General features: G+C 34.0%; 4 protein-coding genes across 4 annotated transcripts; 3 read left to right on the forward strand and 1 right to left on the reverse strand.

Moving 5' to 3' along the window:
- The first annotated feature begins 567 nt into the window (after positions 1-567).
- Positions 568-1,208, forward strand: LOC131644047 (uncharacterized). The gene is made up of 2 exons (XM_058914436.1): positions 568-879; positions 948-1,208. Exons 1-2 carry the CDS (start codon positions 619-621, stop codon positions 1,203-1,205), a joined length of 519 nt encoding a protein of 172 aa, XP_058770419.1. The 5' UTR covers positions 568-618; the 3' UTR covers positions 1,206-1,208.
- Positions 1,205-2,539, forward strand: LOC131644048 (uncharacterized). Its single transcript, XM_058914437.1, has 3 exons — positions 1,205-1,307; positions 1,407-1,666; positions 1,777-2,539. Exons 2-3 carry the CDS (start codon positions 1,591-1,593, stop codon positions 2,118-2,120), a joined length of 420 nt encoding a protein of 139 aa, XP_058770420.1. The 5' UTR covers positions 1,205-1,307; positions 1,407-1,590; the 3' UTR covers positions 2,121-2,539.
- Positions 2,540-2,767: 228 nt separating this feature from the next.
- Positions 2,768-6,485, reverse strand: LOC131644046 (uncharacterized). The gene is made up of 3 exons (XM_058914435.1): positions 6,129-6,485; positions 5,876-5,991; positions 2,768-3,522 (listed from the first exon to the last, which is right to left on the reverse strand). Exons 1-3 carry the CDS (start codon positions 6,234-6,236, stop codon positions 3,156-3,158), a joined length of 591 nt encoding a protein of 196 aa, XP_058770418.1. The 5' UTR covers positions 6,237-6,485; the 3' UTR covers positions 2,768-3,155.
- Positions 6,486-8,991: 2,506 nt separating this feature from the next.
- On the forward strand, positions 8,992-11,244 carry LOC131615885 (RNA pseudouridine synthase 1-like). The gene has a single exon (XM_058887066.1). It carries the CDS (start codon positions 9,082-9,084, stop codon positions 10,165-10,167), a length of 1,086 nt encoding a protein of 361 aa, XP_058743049.1. The 5' UTR covers positions 8,992-9,081; the 3' UTR covers positions 10,168-11,244.
- Positions 11,245-24,006: the final 12,762 nt, after the last annotated feature.

A 24,006-nucleotide genomic window follows, 5' to 3' on the forward strand; every position in this document is an offset into this window, starting at 1 on the left:
TTATAATTTTAATTAATTATTTTTCTATTATATCCTTAAATATTTATTATTCTCTCTCCTATCAATTATGTAAATTTATCTTCCAAATGTCATTAATCATGGACAATTTTGTAAAAACTTTCATAATTTTTCATTTTTACACAAAAGTTATTATTTTTCTTAATATGTCTGAAAAGTCCAAAACGACTTATAATAAAAACCAGGGGGAGTAATTAAAATAAAATCTCAACATAAAATTTGATGGGTTTATCATAAATGGTATATGCTTTAGTTCATGTACTTTATTATATATATATATATATTTTTGTTAAACTTTTTAAGGATACCAAGTTGGAAATTGTACAGTGTAAGAGGATAAGAAGCTTCTACTATAGAAGTTTTATCTCAAATTGGCTTTTATCTTTATAACAATCAAGTTAGTGCATGCGCCTTTTCTAAAAAAAGCTTAATTAATACACATTCGTATAATATATATGCACACAAACACAAACATACAGAGTCACCCCAATTTCATATGATATCAATCTTTATAAATAGTCTATGTCATTGTAAAACCCACCATAAAACTCATAGTCTCTACTTTTTGTATCTACACTTGAAAAAGGTCCTATAATTAATATGAATTACAGTAACTGGTATGACTGGAACATAACTCCCTCAGAATCCAACAATGATGATGCACATCTGAACTTGAGAGAGTTATCCAAGTATCCGCTACCACTCGGGCTAAAACTCACATTGACACCTGAGATGCTTCCATACACAGAACAAAATACAAATGCTGTTACTGAAACTTCATGTCAACATGAAACCAAGAAAGCTGAGAAGTTGAAAGCTGTTCATTTTCCAATATATATGCTCATGATCGGATTTTTCAAGGTACTATAACTTTTGTGATTTTATTGTATGGTAAAATATCTCTCTCATGTTATATAATGTGCATGCAGATCGAAGCTAAATATCCCGCGGATTTGGTAGCTAAGTTTTATTATGCTAAACGAAAACTTGTTTGGGAGATAATGCGTGATGGTTTAAAGGACAAGATTGAAATACAGTGGCGAAATATTTCAGCCATTCGAGCTATTATCGAGGATAATTCGCCCGGTATTCTAGAAATTGAGGTGATTATTTTATTTATTTACCGATATAAACACTCGAGAGAATTTACATTAACAGTGTATGAAATGCTAACTTTCACAGCTTGACAAAGAACCATCTTTCTTTCGAGAGATTGAACCAAAGCCCGGAAAGCATACTGTGTGGACCTTATCTCATGACTTCACTCGTGGCCAAGCTTCTAAATACCGGTAAATAACAATTTCTTCTTTTTATTTTGCATGAAAACAAAACTTTCACAAATATAGATATGATTTATTTTGTCGTTGATGGCGAATATTTCTACTCAGGAGGCACTATCTTCAATTCCCTCCTGGAGTTCTTGACCAATACTACGCAAAGCTCTTGCAATGTGATAATCGATTGTTCGAATTGAGCCAGAGACCCTTTCCTACTTCACATTCTATTTATTTTGATTCACATTTAGACAAGAGGACAACACAGCTTAGTTTCTGTCATGATGATTCAGAAAACATGGACCAACAAGTTCAAATGTTTGGCTATATGCCTCAAATTACTAATTATAACAACCCAACTTCATCAACTTCAGGTAACAACAATTTCAATAAACTTTATTTAAAAAAATATATATAATGCATGTGTGCTCATCACAACATTTTAAGTAGAGTTAATAACCTTAAAAAACATCATATGCTACAGATGAGGCAATCAACAATCATATGCATCAAGATCCAATGATGTCAACCTCTTGGAGTCAAGGGTTTCATTATGAGTATGACACTTCACTTTCAATGGAGTCTTCCCCACATGCAAGTTGCATACAAGCACACCCAAATGGACCAGCTGGATTAAAATATGAATTGCCAAGCCACATCAATAACATGTCGATAAGAGGCTACGATTTCCCAGAAAATGAATTCAACACAACACGTATGATTGATAGTGACAGTGTGTTTTGTCCAAATTTTGGACAATCAGTTGAAGCAAGTTTTGATTACAACACCAATACAAGCACACAGTTTGATTGGTCCATGTACACCTGATTACTTATGAAACTCACTCTGTTCCATATTAAGTGTCATTTTTTGTATTTTTTTCAGATAGATTGAGATAAGTTGTAAATGAATAAAAGAGTGTAAGATTTTGAGCTGCTAGATTGGAATTATAACTTGATGCTAGTGATATGTGGCAACCTGTTAAACAAAGGCTTGAGGTTTTATACCTCTTTAAATTTGAGACCCTGAATGAGTGCATTTTAAGCCACATAGATCTTGATCCTTACCAAGGAACTTTTTGGCTGTGCCCTTATTTAGGGAATGTGAAGCTGAATAGAGATGAAGCTCTAAGGTTGCTTGGCAACTTGCATCTTTAGAGTAGACCACAATGGAGCCGTTATTTTTTATCTCTCCAAGAATATTGGTCTGTTGTTTCTTGAAAGCATACTTCTGAGCTTGGTCTACCAATAGCATGGCAAAGAGATTTCAAAATAATTTGTATTGGAGTTTGACTCTGGTGGCTATCCAACTAACTAAGCATTAGTTCATGTCTTTTCTACTCATTAAGCAGATTTGCAGATTTTTCTATTCAGAAGAAAACATCAGCTGGATACATATTTACCATGTAGCAAACCAAACAGTGCCATCAATGCAATTAAGAGACATTAGTTTTGAAGAATACGAAAGACAAGAAAAAAATTTAAAGATTAAAATTATATTGAAACTTTTTTGAAATCTATTGTGCACCACCTACACTCCGGAATTCCCCAAACAATAATTATGTTTAAAAGGTGTTGCTAATATTTTTCATAGCATGAACAGCAACACTCAAATCACAATCCACAATCTCCTAGCTTTCTCAAGTTTAACGATGAAAATTTGGTGATTCAACAGCAGACTTTGATAAAGTTTCATCGTTTAAAAACTCCTAAATTATATGTAAGGCATTACGGTGTTCAGGGCATAATACACGGCTTCTGTGGCTGGAACAATTCTTTTGAAATCCAGTGAAGCCCTACAAGTTCTACAATATATTTACCAGATGTGATTACTTCCACTACATAAACTTGTTGAACTCACTAATCAAGTCTTTGAAATCGATAAAGGCGATTTGCCAGAAACTTCTGATATTGCTGCAGGATCAGAGGACCTGGTGGCAGTTTCATCTGCACCATCCAAATTTAATTCTCCAAAGCTTCTTTTCTTTGATGGAGGAGTAATCAAACTCGTATTTTCATTTTCTTTCTGCTTTCCTTTACCTTTTTCTTTTCTGCTGTCAGCCTCCTTTTCAGGTTGTGGTTCTCCATTTAGAAGCGGAAACAAAGGAGGTTCCTGACCGCTCAATCGGCAAAACACTCTTTCAACAGTCTCACTTATCTCCTTTCCCAAGCCATTGTTGTCTAAAATTAAATCCCAAACTGATTTTGAAGCTTTCTCTAGTACAGAAGTTCTGCATGAAATGGACATTTTATCAGAAAAAACCAGGAAACCAGAATTCCAGCCAAAACTAAGAAGTGACCATTAAATTTAATCAGGACTAAAAACTTCAACCAATTCTTCTACGATCCCCAACCCACATAAAGCATCGAGTAAGAAACAAAACCATATAGACATTAAAAAAGCTGAAAACATTACAATAGAATAACTTTATGCAATGCACTCGTTTTTTTGGTGACCATGTGGCCAATGGTCCAGACTTTCAATGCAGACTTATCAAGTATAGTTCAAGACAATGATCCAAAAAAACAAAGTACAAGATTAAACAGATTTACCTTGTAGTGCACGTATATTTTATTATAATTCATTTCAAGAGGTTCACTAGGCACTGGCCACAAAAATTAAGAGGCACTACTGTATCTGTATAATTACCAAGGAGGCCTGCTTATAGAAGCGTTAAACACATACAAACAAGTAGATTCTACTTTCCCGCATGCAAAACCAATATAAGGCAGCAACTACAGACTAAACCCCTATTTCAGTCCATAGTAAAGATATAAATGTCATCACCAAGGTCTTCAAAAGAATTTGGACATCAATGAAAACCATCAATCAATGAAAGTGAAATGAAACTCGCCACAAAAAAATTCAACGTTTTCCACCCAAAAATAATTTACATTAATTAAGTTCTTCAATCCCGTGATCTTTACATAGAATAATGACTTTTATGACACTCTTTATTATGATAACAATAAATTTGTGGCAAAATTATTCAAAGAACCAAAACAAGGACCCATATACCTTTGGAGGACTGGAATATGGCTTATCTTACATCTTAATTATAATCATATATGCAGCAAGTTAACTGTTCGTCCTCTTTTGCCATTTATCTATGGTTATTAAGATTAAGCCTATTTTACTGGATTTGATTTGTATTTAGTTAGAGTCTCTAGTCACATTATTTCATATAAAGAGGTTTAATGGCTGTAAAAGAATATAGATAAAATTTGTGTAAAATAAAGGGATTTCTAAGCATTCATCTGGCTAGGCTCTAAGAGATACAAGGTACAGCACAGCCTAGATATGTTAATGGAAAGAATAAAGAGAACAGCTCCCCAAACTGGGTGTGCTGTATCCGGGTACCAATAATGTCTTGGATTGCTAAACCGTATCAAAGCTGTAGTTGAGCCGTGTCAGGGAAAACCAGAAAATGAATACCTATTGGATACACATACGCAACACGCGTCAGCGTCACTAATACTTTTTCATTTTTGGAGAACCAAGTTTTCACATGCTGGCTTTTAGATCATTCTTTTGCACATATCTTTTTAACCCAATATTCTAAGGACTAAATTGTAATCCCAGACCTTGTTATCCTACATCAATTTGGAAATCAGAAACAAACTTGCTCCACATCAGCAGTAACGTTTTAAAGCAGGTGACAAAACGACCGCATAGATATCAAGTTAGATCTTACGGGGAGACTCCAGATAGTGAGGATCAACTTACGTTAAGAGTAAGTTTTGATTGAGTTACTCCGTAAAAATTAAATTCATATATCCAAATAATCCAACTGTTGAATGTTATGTTATCCTATCAGTTGAGTATATTTATAAATATTTACTGGTCATTCACATTAGAATTGTTTTCGTTAGCGTGGCGATTAAGCCGATTCATGTGCAAAACCTGTCGCAAAATCAATTCCTGGTGAATTATTATTTTTTATTTTCATTGTATGCCATTTAATGTCAAGAAATAATAGCAAGTTTACTACCTTAATATTAAAATATCACTCCATGGAATTGAACACAGTATAGGGTTTGATCCCCGTCCTCAAAAAAAAAAAAAAATACTAACATTAAACGTTATAAATAAAAAAGTAAACAATCTTTGATATGACCGGCCAAGACATTACTTGGCCAGAGAAATATGTCAAGCATGATCAAGCATGGAAAATTAGTCAACATGGAGAATCACTGTACTACAATAAACATTGTATTTAGATTTATCCTAAGTACGTAATTTCATCTATATTTTCATATACTCATACGATGGGATGAATGGCTGAGACAGCAAACACATTACAGTATAATTTTTCCTCTCTTCTTTTATGGGAAGAGTTTTTTCTTCTTATGATGAATAGATTACCGAACAGATATAATGAATAACACAACTTTTTTCTCTACTTTCAGCCTGGTATAAGTTGTGTTCATATATCTTTCTTCTAGACCACACTGTATCAATATTGTGTGGCACACCGCACAACCAAATCAAAACTAATCGGTGCTAAATAGAGTAGAGCAATATCACAACAACAACATGCAACATTTAATTGAACATAAAAAGTAAGCTAATTTATCACATACTCGAGTTCTTGACGAAGCGCGTCAAAAAGCTCTCTTTTAGTCTGTTTCTCAGCACCGGGAGTGTTGAGAACCTTACTCTGTTCAGCCATCTTTATCGTAGTACTCTTGAGTTCCTCCTGCCACAAAACAAAAAACAACACAAATTAGATAAACTCTGCAGACATTTAACAACTTATAATACTGTAATTTACAAAAAAAAAAAATGGTATTGGAACTCGGAATCTAGAAAAAAAAATGGGAGAGTAGAAACTACATTGGCTTTAAGCTGGTTGATGATCTTCAATCTAAGAGCATCAATTGTACCATCGTTCATGAGCGATTCCAAAACATCTTCGGGAGTGATTACCGAAGAAGAAGCCATGAATTATCGCAGTCACTGTTCAAGTATGTTTGATTTCGGGCGTAACCGATGAGGGGAAAATATTGAAGAGTTCGGATATTTGTTTGTATGGTTGGGTAGAGAGAAATGTAGGATTCGAAAACGCGATGAATAGTGGTCGTATTAATGGGGTTCAGTGTTAGTCTGAGGAAATTGGGATTCAGAAAACCCTAATACTGGAGAGGAGGGACGAAGACGATGGCGGAAGCAAATCAATATGATCCTTGCACAGCTGGGAGTTATTATTATTATATTTTATTTTTATTTTTTGGATTTTATTTGATTTTTTTAATGCTCATGAATAATAAAATACATTTGCCTCAATCTAAAATATTACATGGAATCTAAAAGTATTTGGATAAGAAAGAGATCTCTTTCAATTTAATTAGAGGTATTGAATTTGAATTTCGTTTTAACATGTAATAGTGTTAAATTTTTTGTGGAGAATTTGGCTTCATTTATAATTATACAAAAAAAATATTACAAATTTAATAGGGAAGATCACGATTCAATACCGCAACTGCGATCGAGAGGAGTATAGCATCACTTGATGCCAAAATTGATCACAAATCAGATTAATTCACTCATTCTTTTGTAAATTCGTTTTTTCACTAAAATTGTCTTAGAATCATAAGAGTGAAAAATTCTTTCCGAAAGTTAGTGTATTGGTGTTATGTTGAAAGTTATATTCAACAACATAATTTCTTATGATTTATTTGTAATAGTTTCGAAGGTTGCAATCTTAACCTTTAAAAGTTTGGGTAAAGGTTATTGAGTTGAACATGTAAAAAGCTTTGGTGATGTTTATTGAGCTAAACCTCTAAAAAACTCTAGTAAAGATTATTGAATTGAACTTATGTAAAACTTTGGTTTATGTTTTAAATTGAGCCCGAGAAAAAAGGTCGTTGTGTGTGAAAATTTTTTTGGGTTGATTATGTTCAAAATGTCAAGTTGTTGTGAAAGGTTTTTGGATTGATCCTTTGAAAAGTTCAAAGTTGACTTTAGTGGAAATCTCAAGAAAATATAGTTTAACACTATCATATTTTCTCAAACATTTCACACATATTATCCTTTAGGATTTTTCGAGTTTGATCCTGCAAGTAAACTAAAACTCGTAATTTGTTTACTAAAATCACCGGTAAACACTCAATAAATGGATCATAAAGCTTGACATTAATATTCAAAGCCAAATTTTCAAGATAGTAAAAAGGTAATAAGATATTCCAACTCATAAAAAAATTAATGAGTGGTAAAAAAATTGAAAAAGATAACAATACATAACTTCCTTTTTCAAAAATAAAACCGCTCATCAATTATTTCGCAATATAAATATATAATTAACCTGTTATCTCAGTTGATTTATGCACCGACAAGAAATTTCCTTATTTAATTTTATTTTTTATTTAAAAACTAAATAACATATTATCTTAGTAGTCATAAAAATCTAAGGAAAAAAGTAACTCAATTTTGTCTATAAATGAATCTTTGTCGTCCATTTATAAAATAACGATCAATATATTGTCAACACAAGATATATCTTGGATGCAAAACACTAAAAGGAAAACAATAATAATTAAAACAATTTGATTGAAAACACTGAATTACAAACTTAAAGAAGTGTGAAAATAATGTCTGAGATGAATTGCAAGAATAAAAAAAAATTAAATTTAAGGTTTATTCCTTACACAAGCTCTTATCTTGTAATTGCTTACAATATTTTATTCATCTAACATTTGTTATTTTTATACCATAAATAAATACATGCAAAATTATAGAACTTGAAAAACACACGAGTGTGCAACAAAACTTGTATTCAAGTGCATGATGATAGTGAAAGAGATTTATAATTTATCAGCAAATTTGTATTTTTTAGTTTGAAACGAAAAATACACACCTCGAATATTATTTTAACAGAGAGGTAAAGTAAAAGATTTTTAAGAAAAAACAATAATATTGTTATTGAGGATCAAGCCATGATAAGTGTAACTTTTTTTCTCGGTTGAAAGTTCAACCAAAGAGAAAAATGATATATTTTCTATAATATTCTTTATTACCTCATCCATCAAAGCGAATAAAATTAGTATTGGTAATAGTTGATAAATCCTTCTAAATTTTTTTTTTCATTGTTATTTTGGAATAAATGCATAAAAAACAATGAAAAATGTATTAGAGTTATGTTACGTATGCTTTATTATAAATGGCATCAATATTCAATAGAATAGGACGTTTGTATTTTAAAAGTTAAATTTTGTAAAAATAACTGCTTGGGTATGTGGATGACTTTGGGTAAGTGTAATGAAAGAGTTTTAAAAATAATTTCTTCAAAAAAATTAATTAGAAAGAATCCATTCGTAAAAGTATTCAAATGGTAAGTAATATAATTTAATTGTTTGGGGTGTATATAATGAAATGACATTAATAAAATAACTAAACATGAAATGAAATTTATATTTTATTTCGATTTTGTTCTATTATATTTTCATTCCGCTTCACACTATTATATTCCATCAATCTAAAGTCTAAACATAGCTTTAAAATTTTAAATAAATTTAAAATTTTACTACATTTTTTTTAAAATCAATTAGAATAAAAAATAAATAATATAATATAATAAATTTTTAAAAAAATATTTAAATCATGTATTATTTATGTGTGCTCAAATAATTGTTATTGTGATTATGCCTAACTATTTCTTGAACAAGATTTATAATTTTGGTAAAGACAAAAGGAGGTAGGGTGGGGTGAAAATGATATTATGAAGGTAGCAAGCCACAAACTAACAATATAGGGATAAATAAACTTGGCCCGCTCAGAGCATGCTCGGACCATGCTGAAGCAAACAATATGGATGGGATCCGGATCCGGATCCTATATCCACCACAACCACTACCACCATTTCAGAAACCCGTGCAAGCTGCCACCCACACCAACCTCACCCGCCGCCGTAGCCATGTCAATATCACCCCAGAGCAAACAATCCAACATTTCCATAAACACCCCCACACTCACAGAGACTTACCCCACACCACTATCCCCTCCACTCCCCGCAATCTCAAAAGAAATCGAACTAAACAGAGCCACAATCGCTTCATCAAACTCAGACCTCTTCTCCCTCTCAAAAACCCACACCATCTACGAAGACGAATGGCTCCTCGCCGTCAACAAACCCCAAGGAATCTACTGCGACAGCGTTCTCTCCTCCCTTCAATCACAAAAAACCGCACCGCCGGAGCTTCATCTCGCTAACCGACTCGACCGCGACACAAGCGGCGTTATGCTTATTACAAAATCACACAAAGTAGCTTCAAATCTCGTCAAAGCCTTCACCGATCACAAAGTCAAGAAAACCTACATCGCTCTCTGCACCGGCGTTAAACCTAATTGGGAAACGATAACCGTTAGATCCGGTCACGGTAGGTCAAAATTCGGCGCGTGGAGAGTTTACGCCTTTTCCGACGCCGGACGTGGATTACCGGGTGGATCGAGTGTACGTGAAATGGAAACTTCTTTTGAGGTTTTATCTGTAAACGGAAAAGGGAGTTATACGGAGGTTTGGGAGTCGGAGTTTGAAGGGAGTGGTGTGGTTGTTGTTGAAGAAAAGGCGGTGAAAATCGACGGTGGTGATGATCGGAATGAGATAGTAATAAGAGCTTATCCTCGGAGTGGAAGAACGCATCAGATTCGATTGCATTGTCAATATTTAGGGATTTCGATAATTGGGGATGTGAAATATGAAGGTGTTTATGAATGGAATGGGAGAGTTCATGATGGTCATCACCTTCATGCTGAAACGTTGTCGTTTGATCATCCTGTTACTGGGGTTCGTCTTATGGTGCGTGCACCACTTCCACAATGGGTGAACGAGGCGTTATCAAATAGATCTAACATAGACACTGTGCACGTGGAAAGTTAGTTATATACATGATTTTAAGGTTCTTGTTGGCTGGTTTTGTGGCAAAGAATAGCTCTGCCTCTGTTTGCACAAATGTTGTTGATTATGGTTTATATATTGAATGAGATTCTTACACAAAGTGTGGCACCTGTAGCTTAATTAGAATTATTGTCATTTTTAATTCGAAGAATTGAGATTTTTTAGAAGGTAACTAGAACATCTTTTCATTTGAGAAGTGTAGAAGTTTTTTAAAATGCTATTCATTAAAAACCTCGAGAACGACGTGTTCATGTCTTGAGACAGTTGAAATCTGTTGTAGATTCTGAGAAGAGTTGTTAAACTGTTAAAAGAAGAAACTTATCCAAGAAGTTTCTAATAGTTGGTTTTAAAATGTTACAAAGCACATGATAAAGAAGCCCCATTGAGTTTTTATTCTACTGTACATTTTATTGACATTTTCTGTAGTTTATATGATCATTATGAGAAATTGTTGGGTTGTAAGGGCCGAGAATGGAAAGGAACATTTGAAGTTGAAGTTTGTCATGCAGGATGGGAATATATTTATGCAAAATCAGACTATGCTACGAATTGTTCACATACATTTACCTGTTTAAAATGTTCTTGTTAAGAGTTCATTAAATCATGTCTGACAACCGAAATCTGCATATGGTGACACTCAGTATGTTATAATATTAACGTGGAGTATCACTCTTGAGTATACCTTGCCGGAAAAAAAAGAGTTTGGTACAGGTATGTTGTGAGACTGATGAAATGGAGTTCCTATTAGCTAAAACTGATGCTGTAAGAAACTCATTGCATTTTTTCCTTTTAGCCCGATATAGCAATTAGAGCAACAGTTGTGCTTGTGCATTACCGTTCACGTGAAGGATGCATTATTATTTGGGACCGTAATGATAAACGCTTACAGTTACAGATTACGTATTGGGGTGATGTGTGTACAAATCAAGCAAAGTTTAGATCTTGGAATCTAGGCCACTTGTACAGTGCTTCATGGAACACTCTAGAATCATAAATAATGTGGCCCACGTAATAAAAGACAGAAACTCTTGTTGATTGTAGTTTCTTTCCAAGGCATTAAATCAAATGGCTTGGCTTCTGATTTAAGCATCCTAATTTCTCAACAATAATGAATGCCGGCATCCCTCGGATAATTTAGCCATAAAAATTTGTCCTTTTTTCTGTTTTACCTCTTTGGTTTTATAAGTGATTGTCATTATTCTTTCTTTAATCAAGCATTGGCCCTTCTTTACCATCTTTTTGGATGGTGAAATTAGTAATATGTTTGTGAAAATATATATATATATATATATATATATATATATATATATATATATATATATATATATATATATATATATATATATATATATATATATATATATATATATAAAATGTATTTAAAATATGAGGTAAATCTCAGTCATTAATTAATTCAAATTTAATGGTTATTATTAAAAGTTTTCGGTTTTAAATTTTTAAATTAGTCGAGATATCTCCTTTAGTTCGAATGAGATGATAGTTTATAGATACAAAAATTCATACGATTAGAAAAACTATGATAGAAACTGGTATGCCAGATTAATAATCGGGGTCATGAAGGTTCACGTCTAGATCACAAGAGCCACACCATGATAGAAGTAGGTTTGTCGGGTTGATAACTCACTGTGACGGTAAAGAGGCAGTCCAAGAGCTCGCATGAAGAGGTTACGAAGTTGATGTTTGATCTGTTACTGCTCATGATTAGTGGCAATTATTAAGACAACAGACGTTATCTTGAACATTTAATCACGAGAAACGTAGAGACAACTCATTATGGCTCATTGTTGAATGAATCAGAGCTTTGAAATGAAGGTTATATAAGAAACACTGAAGCAAATGTTGAAGTATCTGAAAATATCTGACAGAAAGACATTGATAAAGAAGTACACTAGAAACAAATTTTCCAACATTTGCGATCTTACCTGACTAGCGTCAGGGGGATTATCCAAACGATATTTTTTTGCAAGAACATTTGACGCCCACCATGGAGTTCGGTAAAATTTTCCCAGGACACACAAAATTCATTGAGGTTCACTAATCTTACATCATCATAAATAATGTATGAATCATCGCACAACAGAAGTGATGCGCCCGCTCCTCCAAACATTACACAGTTATTGACGATCGTAGAGGTGCAACGACGACAAAATGAGTCATTGCAAAATAGCGTTCACATACTCCAACAAACTCAGAGCCAGTGTGATGGGGTGGGAGAAAAAAAGCTTCTAGATCCTCGACCTCTAGTAGAGATGATATGGGATGATCAAGTCCCTGAAAACTTCAAGTCACCATCCTTAGCATCTTTCGACGATAAAAGTGATACTTATGAGGACATCATTGCAATCAACAATCAGATGGAAATCGTTGGCGCCTCCAATTCTCAAAATTCAAACTTATGGCAGGAACGTTCAAAGACGTGGTCTTGCGATGGCATGAGAGTTTACCTAGATTTTCAATCGTTAGTTATCAAGACATGACCATCAAAATTTCTCACCCAAATCAGAAAATGTTCATTGAACCATTTAAACACTGCCTGAAGGCTAGTCATCTTTGTAACGGTGAAAAATTGAGACTAAACCATTGATTGACTCAACTCGTATTTCAGCGAAAGTCGTCACCGCGCTTTATTATTTCCAAAGGAAATAGGAAAATAACTAAGTAAAATCCAAAAAAGTTTTTAAATCAAAACTAATAAAACAAAACAGAGTTCTTAGGTTCGGGGGTTGGTTATACAAAGGGAAGGAATTAACATCTTATGTATCTATAATACTCTATAGGAACATCTTTGAAATATGTATATTAAAGTATATTATCGTTATTCTTGTTTGTGAAAAGAGTAGAAAGGTGAGAAGTGAATTTTATTGTGCTCGGCAAGACATCGCATATTGTGCTTACATACCCCTTGAGTGCAATAGGGAAGTCAGAACATTTGTATTTCCCTTTAAAAAACGTATTTTTAAAAGAAAAAGCCAAAGTGGAAAAAAAAGGTTTTTAAATGCTAAGTTTTAGTACAAAGCATAATTTTGATTTGCAAAGCAAAGGTTTTGAATGCTAAGTTTTAGAAATACAAAGCATAGAAGAAAATTTTAAATAAGTAAACACGAGAGGGTGAGTACCTTGACAATGTTAGTCAATATCATCTCACTCCTTTAGATTGGAGACACAAGCAACATCAACGGGGAATTAAGTAGGCATGTGAACATCTCAAGTAAGCATCAAGACAAGTATCTCAAATAATATCATGTTAATCATAATATATTTTATATTTTTATCACTATAAAACTTAAACAAAATGACATATTAATGCAAATATATTTGGTATTTCATGAAATAAATATCAATTATTAACAAGAAAAATAAGACCTATTAGAAAAAATTGTTTGGATTTTTTAAATATCAAGTTTTGATAAAATCAAAAAAGGAAATCATAAAAACCAAGAAAACAAATAAAACTCCTTCTAACTGTGGGAAGCTTCTGACTGTGAAAAACTACTTCTAACTGTAAGAAATAAACGTTTGTCTGTGAAAAATTGCTTCTAATTGTGAGAAAAAAGATTTTGACCGTGACAAACTGCTTCTAACTGTGAAAAACAGCTTATGACTAGAAAGACAGCTTTTGACAGTGAAAGACTGTAACACCCTTCTAAACCCCGCGGAATAATAAAATAATTTCAGAGTAAACATGTAAAAAGGATGCTACAACTTCTTAAATAAAATAAAACATATATTTGTCATGCTTTTTCCGAGGAACATAATCACATATTTCAACCAAACATGTTTATCACAGCGAAATAAAATCTCAAAATGGGATCATGTAAACATCCATCGTAATCACCAAATTCACCATCTCAATCAACTAAAATTATCCAAACCAATAGAATAAGAGTTTATTAAAAATAACTCTAAAACAAACGTTCCCCAGTGTTACAAGACCAGAGCATGATACCGACACAACCGAACTAAACGAAGTAACTCTATGAGTTATCCTCACCAAGCACAAGCCGCTACTTCTTAATCTGAAAAATATCAACAGTAAGGGTGAGTCACATTCACAATTAATCAGTGTTATAGATTCATAAATAACAAGATATCATGCACATCATTCACCCAATTGAATATATTCAGGTATTCAACAAATAATACATCAAACACACCAATTAAATCAATCACACCACATTATAACATTGGACATCTTCCATTCATGTTATAACCATACACATATCCTAATGCAATGCAACTACATGCATGTGGTACCAATCATGGGATTAACCCATCTCACCGATCCACCATCATCAAGGATACAACTACCTCCACTCACTAATTCCACACAATGGGAATTAGCTACCGCTGATCCAACACCACCAGGATACAGCCACAATCATGATTATATATGCATGCACCACCTTAAGCATGTTAATCATCAACACCAAACAATATGAACAACCATTATCATATTTCAACATCGAACAACAATCATGGATAATGTATTCACACATCAACATAATCCAAACAATTACATTATATAATTCGCACCGAACACAACATTTCAATATAAACATGTTGTCAGAACACATCGTCACCACATTACCACATTGTCATACTCAACATCATATGCACACAATGTGTAGCTTCACCGAAAGCAATACCGATTAAGATGAACAACATCATCACAACATAACTCACAGGAAACGACGTCAAGTATAATGTATCCATGTTTCAATACAAATCAAACAATTACATTATACATATTCACGCCGAATGATACAACGTCACCACATTGTCACATTTCAACAATTATGCACACAATGTATAAAACACACCATAAGAAATTAAATCGAGACTTCCAAAATAAAATCGAGATATTGCTTATTAAACTGATTTATTATGTAGAAAATCAAATTATCTTTCCAACACACAAAATGGCGCTCAAAACGGACTTACGGTTTGAAAGTTACGAGTTTTAGAAAATATTAATTTTTTCAAAACGCTACAGCGTAACCGGTTACATAACGGGTTACCAGTCCCAAAATACAATTTTTCAGAAAATCACATACAGCGTAATCGGTTACGTAACGAGTTACCAGTTCCAAAAACACAATTTTTCAGAAAATCACATACAGCGTAATCGGTTACGTAACGGGTTACGAGCAGTCTGCACCAGAAAAATCACTTTTTGACAGCTTTTCACTTCTCCAACATCTCTGTTCCGCACCAACACGAAAACAACACCAATACAAAGCCAAATACCAGAATTTAACACATTTCCATCATGTAAAGAGTCTATCTAACATCAATTATAAACCACAAACATCCAGTTGCATCAAAATCATCAATTTGACTCTAAACATCCCAAAGCCTCAAATCCCTAACACCCAACACATACCCATTGAATCAAACAACCTACAATTCAATCCTATTATTCATAAATCGATAATAAAGATTAACCGGAAGAGTCCCCCCTTACCTCAAGGTTGATCTTGGGTTCTTCCTCTTCTTCACACTTTCGCACTTCCTCAACTTTCACGTTTCTCTGCTTCTTCTCTTCTTTTCTCTTTTTCTTCTAATTCCAAATTTTCCTCTTTTCTTATTTTATGAAAAATACAATTCACTTTAGTAAGGGCGTAACATTTAGCGCCCCCTTATTACTTAACACGACACCAAGCCCAATAACCTCATTTTCCATAATTCTCCAATAAATCCAATAAAATGCCAAATAATTCCAATAAATAATTTAATTTCAATTTAAATTAATTACGAGAAAATATGGGGTGTTACAACTCTCCCCCACTAAAAGAGTTTTCTCGAAAACATAACTCAAGCAAATAGCTCAGACAAGAGTCCTTCATTCGACTCTCCAGCTCCCAATTAACATTACCACACGCTGGTCCTCCCCAACTACTCTGACCAATGCTATCTCTTTACCACGTAATTGTTTCAACTTCCGATCTTCAATCCTCATAGGGAAAGCTTCAACTAGAAAATTATCCTTTACCTGCACATCCTCTACTTGGATCACATGAGACGGATCTGCAATGTATTTCCTCCACTGAGATACATGGAACACGCCATGCAAATTTGCAAGTGTCAGCAGCAAAGCAATACGATAGGCCACCTCTCCTACTATTTTTGTAATCTGAAACGGACCAATAAAACGTGGAGTTAATTTCTTTGACTTTAGAGCTCGCCCAATACCAGTCATAGGAGTAACTCTCATGAATACATGATCTCCTTCTTGAAACTCAAGTATTCTCCGCCTCTTGTCATGATAACTCTTCTGACGACTCTGAGAAGCCTTCATCTTCTCCCGAATCATCTTAATATTTTCTATCGTCTCTTGGACAATTTCCGGTCCAATCACAACACTTTCGCCAGATTCATACCAACATAACAGCGTCCTACACCTTCGACCATACAAAGCTTCAAACGGAGCCATACCAATACTCGAATGAAAACTATTATTGTAGGTAAATTCAATCAAGGGTAGATAATTATCCCAAGCACCACCTTTTTCCAATACACAAGCACACAACAAATATTCTAATGATTGAATTGTCCTCTCTGTCTGGCCATCAGTCTGCGGATGATAAGCAAAACTCAATCTCAACTTAGTACCCAAAGCTTTCTATAAACCTTCCCAGAACTTTGACGTAAACCTTGGATCTCTATCTGACACGATACTCGAAGGAATACCATGCAGACTCACTATCTTCTCAATATACAATTAAGATAACTTCTCCATGGGATAATCCATTCTTATTGGTATAAAGTGAGCAGACTTCGTTAACCTGTCCACAATAACCCAAATAGCTTCACAATTCTTCACCGTTCTTGGCAACCCAGAAACAAAATCCATCGATATACTATCCCACTTCCATTCAGGAATAAATAACGGTTGCAAAGGTCCATACGGCTTCTGGTTTTCAATCTTCGACTTCTAGCAAGTCAAACAAGAATAAACAAACTCAGCTATTTCCTTTTTCATTCCGGGCCACCAAAACAACTTTTTCAAGTCATGATACATCTTGGTAGCACCAGGATGAATACTCTTTCTCAGTTCAACAATATCAGAAACGCAAACACGGTTACCAAACCTCATTATGTCATTCTCGTCAATCCTAAATTCACCTCCTTTACCTTGATTAATTAAAGTCAATTTATCAACCCATTCAACATCAGTTTTCTGAACCTCTCTAATTTCATCAAGAATACCACTTGACAGCTTCAGCATACCCAATACATACTTGCTAGTTGTATAACACTTTCACGGCATAACCATTAGTAACTCACTAACCACTCAACAATATCCTAGAACATCAACTCACATGTAGTAACAGCTACCACTCACTTAGACTTGGTTATACAATCTCACATCATCATCCTCAGCAACATATTCAACACCAAACACATACACAATTTTTACTCCCATACTCAGGTGTCCTTCACTAACGAAGCACCAACAACTCCGTTCACCTCATCATGTTACTCAAAATAGCCAACTTAATCAACCTCGTAATATTTAGAGTATTATTCATTATCTACGGTAACCAACATCAATATTACCACAACAACAACCAAATTATTATGATACCAACTTAATAACATAACTCGACTAATAGCCACACAACTCATCCTCAATCAACAACTTACAAGAACGTCCTATTACAATCAGCACTATTCACAAGAAAACACAATACACCTGGCACACCATGCTTCAGATGCGCAACTCTGATCATCCATCTTAATTCACTGTCCTTTATTAGAGTTTCTATAGATGATTCACAAGCTTCAACTAAGTTTTATTCCTTCTTTAGAATCCATCACTTTGTGCACCATTAAGATAGCAAGATAAGTCTATAACGTCCAGTACGATTTCGTCTACTATCAACAAGAGATTAAGGGTGATCAAGTCCTCAATTTGTCAATAGACAGCCAACAATCATAATGGAGTATAACCATCATTACCAATTATAATAGTGTTCCTTTAGAAATTTTACTTACGTTCCCAAGGTACCATACTTTAACAACTTGCAAAACCATCTGAACCTGCTACACCGACGTCTTGCAGCTACATACTACTACACACCTTGTGATAATATCCTAACAATTACTTTATGGTATTATCAACACTTTCTATCCTTGAAATCATATCCTTCGCATTTCCAACAACTTCAACAACTCTTATAATTACCAACTAATATTCCACAACAAGATCTTCAACAATCTGTCACTTCATCGTTATTCCTTCGTCAACAGTTTACACACAACTACTTACACAACAACTTTCTAAATTCTACCTTATAATAGTTATCCTTACCAGTTACCTTCAGAACCATCAGGAATTTGCACCATACCTGCAGATCAACAACTGTTACACTGGTCCTCATCCTTCAAAGAGTAAACATCAATAATTCCTGATCATTCTCTTTCTACAATGCTCCAAGCTTGTTAAACAACCAAACTCGAATCCATGTCAACAAGCTCAAACAATACTTGCAATATCTCCTTAAAAGTCCTCGGCACAACGGTAAACTCTAATACCAAATGTTTCATTCTCTCAACTTAATCTTCAACAACATGCTCTACTTAGCTTTGATCCGAATAATTGCAATAATAACTGTTCCTATTTAACAAGCTTCCCGCTTCCACAATCCGACATCGAAATCTCTCCCCATAGGGTCACCTCTACTGTATTTATAACTTTTCCATAAGGTATGATATAATTCCATCTCTTCGTAGGCTCAAACGGTACATTAATCCGATACTCGGAACTCAAGATATGAATTCCCCAACGTTATCCGAAGATGCAAACATCGACGTCATGCAACGACGCCCTATATGATATCATCTCGTTATGAATGCAACGACGCTTCAAACGGAACCCAAATCGGATGTCCAGAACTCCAGTTATGAATTTTCGAAGTTTCGCAACAATTCAACAAATTTCCTGGTTTTGCTTACGGAAATCCCACTCCAAAACTCATTCTCTTCGACTCAATCACATTTCAAACAGCTCCTTACAATATCTCTTTGCTCCCAACTTTTTATAACTTGAGCGACACATTCCTTCGCTGAAGTTCAATATCCGAAACATAACGACAGCAATCTTCTTTGCGAACTTGCAATTGAACCACCTCCTAGAAGCTAAGCTTCTCCCCCACTTCGCTCAAACCAACTCCTACAACAAAACAAACAAGTACCGACAGTGATTTACTCACATTCGCGTACCGAGGAATAATACAACGACAATATTCAACTGTCACATGACTCAACTGACTCGACAACTTGGCCGGACGGACCAACCTGCTCTGATACCACTATTGTAACACCCTTCTAAACCCCGCGGAATAATAAAATAATTTCAGAGTAAACATGTAAAACGGATGCTACAACTTCTTAAGTAAAATAAAACATATATTTGTCATGCTTTATCCGAGGAACATAATCACATATTTCAACCAAACATGTTTATCACAGCGGAATAAAATCTCAAAATGGGATCATGTAAACATCCATCGTCATCACCAAATTCACCATCTCAATCAACTAAAATTATCCAAACCGGTAGAATAAGAGTTTATTAAAAATAACTCTAAAACAAACGTTCCCCGGTGTTACAAGACCAGAGCATGACACCGACACAACCGAACTAAACGAAGTAACTTTACGAGTTATCCTCACCAAGCACAAGCCGCCACTTCTTAATCTGAAAAATATCAACAGTAAGGGTGAGTCACATTCACAATTAATCAGTGTTATAGATTCATAAATAACAAGATATCATGCACATCATTCACCCAATTGAATATATTCAGGTATTCAACAAATAATACATCCAACACACCAATTAAATCAATCACACCACATTATAACATTGGACATCTTCCATTCATGTTATAACCATACACATATCCTAATGCAATGCAACTACATGCATGTGGTACCAATCATGGGATTAACCCATCTCACCGATCCACCGTCATCAAGGATACAACTACCTCCACTCACTAATTCCACACAATGGGAATTAGCTACCGCTGATCCAACACCACCAGGATACAGCCACAATCATGATTATATATGCATGCACCACCTTAAGCATGTTAATCATCAACACCAAACAATATGAACAACCATTATCATATTTCAACATCGAACAACAATCATGGATAATGTATTCACACATCAACATAATCCAAACAATTACATTATATAATTCGCACCAAACACAACATTTCAATATAAACATGTTGTCAGCACACATCGTCACCACATTACCACATTGTCATACTCAACATCATATGCACACAATGTGTAGCTTCACCGAAAGCAATACCGATTAAGATGAACAACATCATCACAACATAACTCACAGGAAACGACGTCAAGTATAATGTATCCATGTTTCAATACAAATCAAACAATTACATTATACATATTCATGCCGAACAATACAACATCACCACATTGTCACATTTCAACAATTATGCACACAATGTATAAAACACACCATAAGAAATTAAATCGAGATTTCCAAAATAAAATCAAGATATTGCTCATTAAACTGATTTATTATGTAGAAAATCAAATTATCTTTCCAACGCACAAAACGACGCTCAAAACGGACTTACGGTTTAAAAGTTATGAGTTTTAGAAAATATTAATTTTTTCAAAACGCTACAGCGTAACCGGTTACGTAACGGGTTACCAGTCGCAAAACACGATTTTTCAGAAAATCACATACAACGTAATCGGTTACGTAAAGGGTTACCAGTTCCAAAAACACAATTTTCAGAAAATCACATACAGCATAATCGGTTACGTAACGGGTTACGAGCAGTCTGCACCAGAAAAATCACTTTTTGACAGCTTTTCACTTCTCCAACATCTCTGTTTCGCACCAACACGAAAACAACACCAATACAAAGTCAAATACCAGAATTTAACACATTTCCATCATGTAAAGAGTCTATCTAACATCAATTATAAACCACAAACATCCAATTGCATCAAAATCATCAATTTGACTCTAAACATCCCAAAACCCCAAATCCCTAACACCCAACACATACCCATTGAATCAAACAACCTACAATTCAATCCTATTATTCATAAATCGATAATAAAGATTAACCGAAAGAGTCCCCCCTTACCTCAAGGTTGATCTTAGGTTCTTCCTCTTCTTCGCACTTTCGCACTTCCTCAACTTTCACGTTTCTCTACTTCTTCTCTTCTTTTCTATTTTTCTTCTAATTCCAAATTTTCCTCATTTCCTTATTTTATGAAAAATACAATTCACTTTAGTAAGGGCCTAACATTTAGCGCCCCCTTATTACTAAACACGACACCAAGCCTAATAACCTCATTTTCCATAATTCACCAATAAATCCAATAAAATGCCAAATAATTCCAATAAATAATTTAATTTCAATTTAAATTAATTACGGGAAAATATGGGGTGTTACAAAGACAACTTCTAACTGTAAAAACTAGCCTCTGACTGTAAAGAGGCTTCTAACTATGAAAGACAACTTCTAACTGTGAAAGAACGACTTTTAACTATGAAAGACAACTTCTGACTATGAGAGACAACTTCTAAAGGTGAGAAACAACTTCTGAAGGTAAGAAGCAGCTTCTAAAGGTGAGAAACTGCTTCTAAATGTGAGAAGCAGTTTCTAAAGGTGAGAAAATGCTTCTAAAGGTGATAGACTATTCAAAACACAATGCACACGGTATTTACAACTTTATCTTCTTCAATACATCGTTACTGTAACTTTTTTCAACAATGGCAAAATTCTAACTTTCTCATTTATGCATCAAAAATAAAATAAACATACCATTTTGCTTGAAATTTCATGAGGATTTCAAATATGTAATTAACTTAAATTAATTCTCACTCATAACTTTTAATTTTTCAGATTAAAATTTACACCTTAAAAATTCAAATTTAAATTAAATTGTAACCAAGCACAATCATAATTCAAATGCATAGGGCTTTCACTCCTTACATTAAAGGGATAAATATGTTATTGGTCTCTATAAATATAGAGATTTTCAATTTTAGTCCCTGTAAAATTTTCTTTCGATGATTGGTCCCTACAAACTTTTCCATCAATATTTTTTGTCCCCAACGTTAAAACTCACTAAGGGAATGACATGTCTTGACAAGTGGAATATATGTGTTTTAACTTTAGCTTTCTCTAAGTGTACGCGTGGAATTAACTAGTAAACATTTTGTTACCATTTCCAAATCAAGAAGCCCCAAACGTAAAACCATATATTTTCGAAGGTGGTCCCTGAGTTCTTCTCCATCGAAACAAATAGTTGTGGTCCCTCAGTTCTAAGGCGCATGCGAAAGCTGTGGTCCCAAGTTAGTCCTACTTGTGTTATCAATTTGTCTTGGTTGTTGAATTTTTGTATTTGTATATAGGATTTCATTTATCCCACATAGTTTATCTTGTGCAATTTAGGGTTTTGTAGTTAGCTTTTAATATGTAATGTCAAATTTACCCTAAGAAATACTTGCATTTTACAGTAAAATGGGGTTATTTAAGGTGCTATTTTATACTAAGGGTCGTTTTGTAAAGGACCCGGATCTAAGGTACGAGGGTGGGGATGTATATGCAGTCAAGGGGCGAGATTCTCATTAAAGGTCGTACTTTGAAGCACTTGACCTACTGAAGGTAATGAACTCATCCTTTAACGTTGATCAAGTGAAAATGTGGTGAAAAAGTGAAGATGGTTTACTTGAAAATGATCTGAAACCATTTACAAATGATAAAAATGCATTAATGTTAGCTATAGTTATTGAGCAAAAAAATGTGATGGTGAAATATATATAGAGGAAAAACCCTCAACATGTGAAATGACATACATGAATAGGCTAATGGAAAAACAAAAGGGCCATGATGTTGAGGATAGTGATTGCGAGACTTATGAGGACTCTATGAATGACATACACTTTGATGATAGTAAGGAAGAGAGTATGCATGACTTTGATGAAGATCAAAGGGATGAAAAGTTAAGGGAGAATGTTGAAGCTAATGTTATGAACCAATGTAAAACAACCTACGGTACCACTTTTGAACTTTGTTATTTTGGATGTAATTGTCATACTATCAAAGTATGCACTCTTCTGGTGTATCAGGTTTTATGTATCAAATTATGCATTATTATGAAATGGCATGTTGATGTAACAAGTTTTATGCACTATTATGAAATTATGCACTGTTATGAAATGGCATGTTATCAAATTATGCACTGTAACCAAATTATGTTATTTTGGATGTACCAAATATATGTCCAAACTGTATCAAATTACATTCCAAACTTTAGCCAACTTATGTCCAAATTGTATTACAAACCAACCTAAATGTGCTAAATGTATCAAATTATGTCCAAACTTTAGCCAAATTATGTCCAAACTGTATCAAATTATATCCAAATTTTAGCCAAACTATGTCCAAAATGTATCAAATTAGATTTCAAACTTTAACCAACTTATGATCAAATTGTATCAAATTACATTCCAAGTTGTTACATTTCAACATAACTAAAACCAATCACAATATTTCATTCCATAACCAAGAACAATGTGCTAATTAAGTGATAAAATCAATTTTCTCATAACATTTCAACATTTGTTACAAACTAAACTCAACTTACATTACATCACATTAAAACACATGTAATGTAAACTCTCAACACTTACAATCTTTCAGGAAAAAAATTGACAATTACAGAAATGACAATACACAACATTTTCAAATTTTCATTACGTTTCTCCACTAATAATTTACTCTT

Source organism: Vicia villosa, linkage group LG1 (genome assembly GCF_029867415.1).
Source record: "Vicia villosa cultivar HV-30 ecotype Madison, WI linkage group LG1, Vvil1.0, whole genome shotgun sequence".
In the NCBI taxonomy this organism is placed as follows: domain Eukaryota; kingdom Viridiplantae; phylum Streptophyta; class Magnoliopsida; order Fabales; family Fabaceae; genus Vicia; species Vicia villosa.

Excerpts from the sequence above, each read along its gene's own strand:
- LOC131644047 (XM_058914436.1), top strand. The coding sequence starts at position 619 with ATGAATTACAGTAACTGGTATGACTGGAACATAACTCCCTCAGAATCC. Across the intron at positions 880-947 it reads TCATGATCGGATTTTTCAAG|ATCGAAGCTAAATATCCCGC; the intron begins GTACTATAACTT and ends ATGTGCATGCAG.
- LOC131644046 (XM_058914435.1), bottom strand. The coding sequence starts at position 6,236 with ATGGCTTCTTCTTCGGTAATCACTCCCGAAGATGTTTTGGAATCGCTC. Across the intron at positions 5,992-6,128 it reads TCAACCAGCTTAAAGCCAAT|GAGGAACTCAAGAGTACTAC; the intron begins GTAGTTTCTACT and ends GTTTTGTGGCAG. Across the intron at positions 3,523-5,875 it reads GCGCTTCGTCAAGAACTCGA|AACTTCTGTACTAGAGAAAG; the intron begins GTATGTGATAAA and ends CATTTCATGCAG.
- LOC131615885 (XM_058887066.1), top strand. The coding sequence starts at position 9,082 with ATGCTGAAGCAAACAATATGGATGGGATCCGGATCCGGATCCTATATC.
- LOC131644048 (XM_058914437.1), top strand. The coding sequence starts at position 1,591 with ATGGACCAACAAGTTCAAATGTTTGGCTATATGCCTCAAATTACTAAT. Across the intron at positions 1,667-1,776 it reads CCCAACTTCATCAACTTCAG|ATGAGGCAATCAACAATCAT; the intron begins GTAACAACAATT and ends CATATGCTACAG.